This window comes from Glycine max, chromosome 18, assembly GCF_000004515.6.
Source record: "Glycine max cultivar Williams 82 chromosome 18, Glycine_max_v4.0, whole genome shotgun sequence".
NCBI classification, from domain to species: domain Eukaryota; kingdom Viridiplantae; phylum Streptophyta; class Magnoliopsida; order Fabales; family Fabaceae; genus Glycine; species Glycine max.
Genome location: NC_038254.2, coordinates 3,509,284 through 3,515,703, shown reverse-complemented (window position 1 = coordinate 3,515,703; position 6,420 = coordinate 3,509,284). Strand labels below are relative to the sequence as shown.

Here is a 6,420-nt window from a genome sequence, read left to right as displayed (position 1 = left end):
ACTCTCTCACTTTGCAGCTTCAACGTTGCATCCCCAAATCCCTCTCTAAACAAAGTCAAAATCTATCGAAAGAAAAGAGAAAGCGAATCGGAGAAGAAGAAAAATGGGGTTGGCTTTGTTAGCTTCGAAGGCCGTGAGACCCACATCAAGGCTCCTCTTCGGTTCCCAAAACCCTAGCACCTTCCTCCTCCGAACCATCGTCTCCAAGCCCCAGCTTCGGAATCCCGAAGCCACCGCCGCGCATCCGGAGCAGCCGCCGCCTGCCGATCTCCCGCCGCGGACTCCGCTCGCCGGCGCCCGCGTCCACTTCCCAAACCCCGAGGACTCCATCGAGGTTTTCGTGGACGGCTACCCCGTGAAAATCCCCAAGGGAATGACCGTTCTTCAGGCCTGCGAGGTCGCCGGCGTCGACATCCCGAGGTTCTGCTATCACAGCAGACTCTCCATCGCCGGCAATTGCCGCATGTGCCTCGTCGAGGTCGAGAAATCGCCCAAACCCGTCGCCTCTTGCGCCATGCCCGCTCTTCCTGGTTAGCCTCTTCCATTTCCTGATTTTGGTGTCTGTTTTTTGTGATTATCTGATAGGTTGGTGATTTAGTTCGTTAGAGTTTGATGTTGTTGTTGGTGTTTAGAGAGATTCTGCATACTCTGATTTGTGTTAATTTGATGAATTGTTCTTTGTTTGGTTTCCACAGCATAGGATTTTAGATGGACATTTAGTTCGTTAGAGTTTGATATTGTTGGTGATTAGAAGGATTCTGCATTTGTTTTAATTTGATGAATTGTTCTTTGTTTGGTTTCCATAGCATAGATAGGATTTTAGATGGACATTATCGATCTTAGTTGATGACTGTCTGGTTTCTTCCTGTTATGTTCAGATTTCTAATTCGTTGTAGTAGTTATGAGTTTTGATTGGTTTATGTTATTTGCACATTGTAGTTTGTGGATAATGGTGATGCTAGTGAAATTCAATCGAGTTATATTTGATTTTAGTACATCATTAAGTTGCCCAGATGACATTTATGTGCTATGTAGTAGAGTTTAATTTCTATGCACTGTTTGTCTAAATTTTATTTGGGTCTGTCAATCGATCTGAAATCATGGTATGATGAATTTGAAGGTAGTTATTGTAAAAGTCAACAAACTTATCGTACATGACAATATTTGTGATTGGATGATAGTGTAATCTGTTATGTTTGGTTTGTTGCTAATTTGGCAGTTTTTATGTTAAATACTTTGCATAGTTTCATTATTTTTGGGTTTCTACTCTGTCTTTTCCATTTGAAATATAATTTGTTATTTTTTAAATTCTGGAGACATTTTGAGATTAAATTACAATTTGTCAGTTGGTTTTGCTGATGGTATCTTCGTTTTCTATAAGATCTTAGTTGTATACTCATGCAGTATTCATATACACTTATGCACACAAAAACAGATAAGCATCCTTGGATTTTGTTCTAATGAGGTTTTTAACCAGTTATTGCTATGATTCTTGTTAAAGATGTAATCTAATGAGATGCTCATCTTTAGGGATGAAAATTAAGACTGACACACCTGTGGCAAAGAAGGCTAGAGAAGGAGTGATGGAGTTTTTATTGATGAATCATCCATTAGATTGCCCAATTTGTGATCAGGGTGGAGAATGTGATCTTCAGGATCAGTCAATGGCATTTGGCTCTGATCGTGGACGGTTCACTGAAGTGAAGAGATCTGTGGTTGATAAAAATCTTGGACCTCTGGTGAAGACTGTGATGACTCGGTGCATTCAATGTACAAGGTCAATATTGGACTAAACTTTCTTTTTTCCCCCTGTAAACCTGATTATTGTGAATGCAGATTTTATTAAACATGCTACACATTGGAAATCATATTATGACTTATTTCTTAGAAAAATATCAATTACTTTAATCTGAGTGCCTGAAAGGGCTCTGGTGGAATGTTTCTTTCTTCCAACAGATGTGTTAGATTTGCAACAGAGGTTGCTGGGGTTCAGGATCTTGGCATGTTAGGTCGTGGAAGTGGAGAGGAGATTGGAACATATGTTGAAAAACTTTTGACAAGTGAGCTTTCTGGAAATGTCATAGATATCTGTCCCGTGGGAGCTCTCACTTCAAAACCTTTTGCATTTAAAGCCCGAAATTGGGAGTTGAAGGGCACAGAGACAATTGATGTTACTGATGCGGTTGGATCCAATATTCGAATTGATAGCAGAGGACCTGAAGTGATGCGCATTGTTCCTCGTTTAAATGAGGTTAGATTCTCATGGAAATGTTTTGTTGAACTGTTTGGGATTTCTGAGGCTTCAATTTGCTTTGTGGTTTTTAAAATTATTTAATTTCTGCAAGAAAAACTGTTGTCCCGTGGTTACTGGTGCTTAAGAAGTACTTCTCCCTTGTTTTCATGGTATGAGTTTATTTGGAAAATGGAATTGTTGTTCACTAAGTTGATCTAAAACTTAATAGGAATTGATGCTTTACCAAAACAATATTCTGATGAATTTTTGCCTTGATCTATTATTTATTTGACTGTAGTTTTTTTTCATTGCATTATGACAGTTACTACTTTTCATCCTAGTGGGATACGGCTTTTGTTGTTGTATGGCAGTTACTTTTATGGCATAAGCAAGATGGTTTTCAAAACTTTATATTTACCAGCAACCTCTGAAACACATTACACATGGTTAAAGGAACTATATATGTAGTACTCAAAATTGATGATATATATTTTTTTATCTTAATTTCTTAGGTAGTTGCTTTATGAAGAGTGATGATATTCAACTCACCTTGACTATATTGTTATAAAATGTTAATGTATCATTACAGTTATTGAGATCCTCTCATTTTAATTTGCCAAAGATAGGGCAATGTGGAGAGAAGGCTGCACAGAGTCCCACATCTACTGTATAGGACCCCGCAAATTGTGCTACAAATATTTTTTGCCTTTCTCCATATTAATATTTCATGCGAAAAGCTCACGTGATAGAATCCAAATCTGTTTTTTAATTGGATCCACATTGTAATTAAATGAGCAACTAGTGAGGAGTCCCTGTAAGGATTGATCTTTTGGGACCAAGGGGTTTCATTTATCACTTTCTGGATTGCCTTTCTAATGCTTAATTTGGGAAAAAAAAATTATATGTTTGTGCTTTTGGGAAAACTTAGAGCTATTACCATTAGGAAGATCTCTCTCTTTTTCCAAAAAAGAAAAAAAAACTTCTTAGGGATAGAAGAGGTTGGCTTCTTTCCATAGTTTGCTATTTTTAAAGCTTGTTCTGCTTGCCCATTGCAGGAGATAAATGAAGAATGGATTTCGGATAAAACCCGCTTTTGTTATGATGGTTTGAAAAGGCAAAGGTTAAATGATCCCATGATACGTGGTTCTGATGGACGCTTTAAGCCTGTTAACTGGCGTGATGCACTTGCTGTGGTAGCAGAGATTGCCCACCAAGTTAAACCGGAAGAAATTGTTGGCATAGCTGGCAAACTTTCGGATGCTGAGTCCATGATTGCACTAAAAGATTTCATAAATAGGATGGGGTCAAATGATGTATGGGGTGAAGGCATTGGTGTAAATACTAATGCTGATTTCAGATCCGGATATATTATGAATACTAGCATTGCTGGTCTTGAAAAAGCGGATGCCTTCCTGTTGGTTGGTACCCAGGTATATCTCATTATCTCTCTAATGTATTTTAATAATGTCTGTTTTTTAATGTTACAGATGGTCAAATGATTCCTGTGTTAGACTAAATAATTTTTCTTAAGTACTTCATCCCATAATTATTTAGCAATTCACTTATGTAAAATTAAGTATTCTACAAGGTCTATGACTTTTTGTTGATTTTTCATATTTTTTTGGCTTGTTAACAAATTAGGGATCCTAGGTTTTTATTCTATTCTGTTATCACTACCCTTGGATACCTTCAGTTCTCTCTTTATACTCTGATGACAACAGCTATAAGAGGTCAGTCTGAAGTCTTACAATGACATGCAGCTGTAGAAAATGGTATTTTCCTATCAATAAATTGTTTAGCAATATCCTGTATCTTTTGCACTGGATTTGATTTTGAGAACTGTTGTTTTGGGGCTTTTATACTTTATGGCATGGAGGAGCTTTTGTTATTCAACAATTTAAACTTTCTTAAAGTATTTTGTGTTTTTGACTGAGCTCATATGCTAGTTATACATAGGTCTGGGGTCCTCTCTATGTATGCATACTTATTTGTTGCTTCTGGTGTCTTTGATTATCTTATGTGTTCATTCTCAAATTTGCAGCCACGGGTGGAAGCTGCCATGGTTAATGCCAGAATACGCAAGACTGTCAGAGCAAACCAAGCCAAAGTTGGGTACATTGGGCCTGCTACTGATTTCAACTATGACCACAAACATCTTGGTACTGGCCCTCAAACACTTCTCGAAATTGCTGAGGGTCGCCACCCATTTTTCAAGACACTCTCGAATGCCAAAAACCCTGTTATCATTGTTGGTGCTGGGGTTTTTGAGAGGAAGGACCAGGATGCAATTTTTGCCGCTGTTGAAACCATTGCGCAAAAAGCAAATGTTGTCAGACCTGACTGGAATGGCCTTAATGTTTTACTTCTCCATGCTGCCCAGGCTGCTGCCCTTGACCTTGGACTTGTTCCACAATCTGAGAAAAGCCTTGAGTCTGCAAAATTTGTATATTTGATGGGTGCTGATGATGTAAACTTAGACAAGATCCCAGATGATGCTTTTGTTGTTTATCAAGGTCACCATGGTGACAAGAGTGTTTATCGAGCAAATTTTATTTTGCCAGCAGCAGCATTCAGTGAGAAGGAAGGAACCTATGAAAATACCGACGGATGCACGCAACAAACATTGCCTGCAGTTCCAACAGTTGGTGACTCCAGAGATGATTGGAAGATAATTCGAGCTCTATCTGAGGTGGCAGGAGTGCCTTTGCCCTATGATACAATTGGGGCCGTTCGTGCCCGAATCAGTACTGTAGCCCCAAACCTTGTGAACATGGATGAGAGAGAACCGGCCACATTGCCATCTTCACTCAGACCAACCTTCTCTGAGAAGGTGGACACCACCCCATTCGGGACTGTAGTTGAGAATTTCTATATGACTGATGCCATTACCAGGGCATCAAAGATAATGGCACAATGCAGTGCCATGCTGTTGAAGTGAAACATGGATTTTTTATTTTTTGGTTTCAATAATGAAGATTCACGTTTTTCCTTTCCTGGCCATGCAAGACTTTGCTTGCCCAAAACTTATTGGATGTTTGAAGTATCCAATAAATTAAAACTAGGATTTATCTGTTTCCATTTGTAATATGCGGTGTGAAAGCACCACTTTTTAGAACTGTTGCCATGTAAAATTTGAGTTATCCGACTGATTGTGAAGGTTTACTCGTCTCATCAATTTTCCATAGCCAGGAAATTGCAAAGTCAAATTCTTGTTGCAAATTATTTACTGTTGCTGTATACAAGGTTGAAAAGTTTAAGCCCAAGGTAAATTTGACGTGCTAGGGTACCGAAGGGGGGAACTGCGACAGAAAGATAGAAGTGGCAAATTGAAAAATGAGTTGGAACTTTCAAATCCTTTAGTCCAAGATTACATTTGAAAATTTGGGAATTTGGTAGAAGTGTTGACAGAGTTCTAACTATATCAAAATGTCACTTTATTCTTGATTTATGATTTTCATCTTATTTATCATGCTGTGAACAGGCCATTTTGAGGTCAAAGTTGGATTCTCAAGTGCAGCTCTAGTTTCTCACGGTCTCGCTGTTTTATTCTTCAGCAGTTGTATGTTTCTTTTCATGAATTCTTTACATTTATAAAACAAAGGTGATTATGAACGGTAAAAACGAGGCTCATCAAATGAATTTAATTAAAATGTACTGATAATATGAAAGTATTTTATATTGTCATTTAATTATAATTGTCATACAGAGTAAATTTGTTAAAAATTGACTATTATAATAATTTTAAAAGTTATATATTAACTTCTAATTGGCTGATAGTACAAGAAATATTTATACTGATCGGAACCTTATAACTAGAAGCATTAACATTCCAAAACCTTGAACATTTTATTATTGTATTGTCAGATTTATCCTTTCCAGAGCATATGCACTAGCAACACAAAATGTATCTACGGAATGAAAGCTTCACGCATGACTTCTTTTTTACTTTTTTTTTTTATCTAGATATCCCTTAATAAAAAATCAATGACTAGTCTTTCGAGATGTTGAAATTTATTTAAAGAGTTGATCTCTTTGAAGAATCGAATCATGATTGTATGTTTAAGACACAAGATTATCTATAATAATTAGGTTGTACCTTTTTGATACACAGTATTAAAATATATGTATGATATTTTTAGTTTTTTTAGAATTTACAAGTTTTCCTTGTAATGACTATGAATGAAATA

At 37.2% G+C, this 6,420-nt stretch overlaps 1 protein-coding gene across 1 annotated transcript; it reads left to right on the top strand.

Annotated features, from left to right (window-relative positions):
• LOC100776683 (NADH dehydrogenase [ubiquinone] iron-sulfur protein 1, mitochondrial) lies at window positions 1–5,439 on the top strand. Its single transcript, XM_003552963.5, has 5 exons — window positions 1–530; window positions 1,531–1,777; window positions 1,957–2,251; window positions 3,289–3,663; window positions 4,275–5,439. The coding sequence occupies exons 1-5, from the start codon at window positions 104–106 to the stop codon at window positions 5,169–5,171; spliced, it is 2,241 nt and encodes a 746-aa protein (XP_003553011.1). The 5' UTR covers window positions 1–103; the 3' UTR covers window positions 5,172–5,439.
• The last annotated feature ends 981 nt before the right edge of the window (window positions 5,440–6,420 follow it).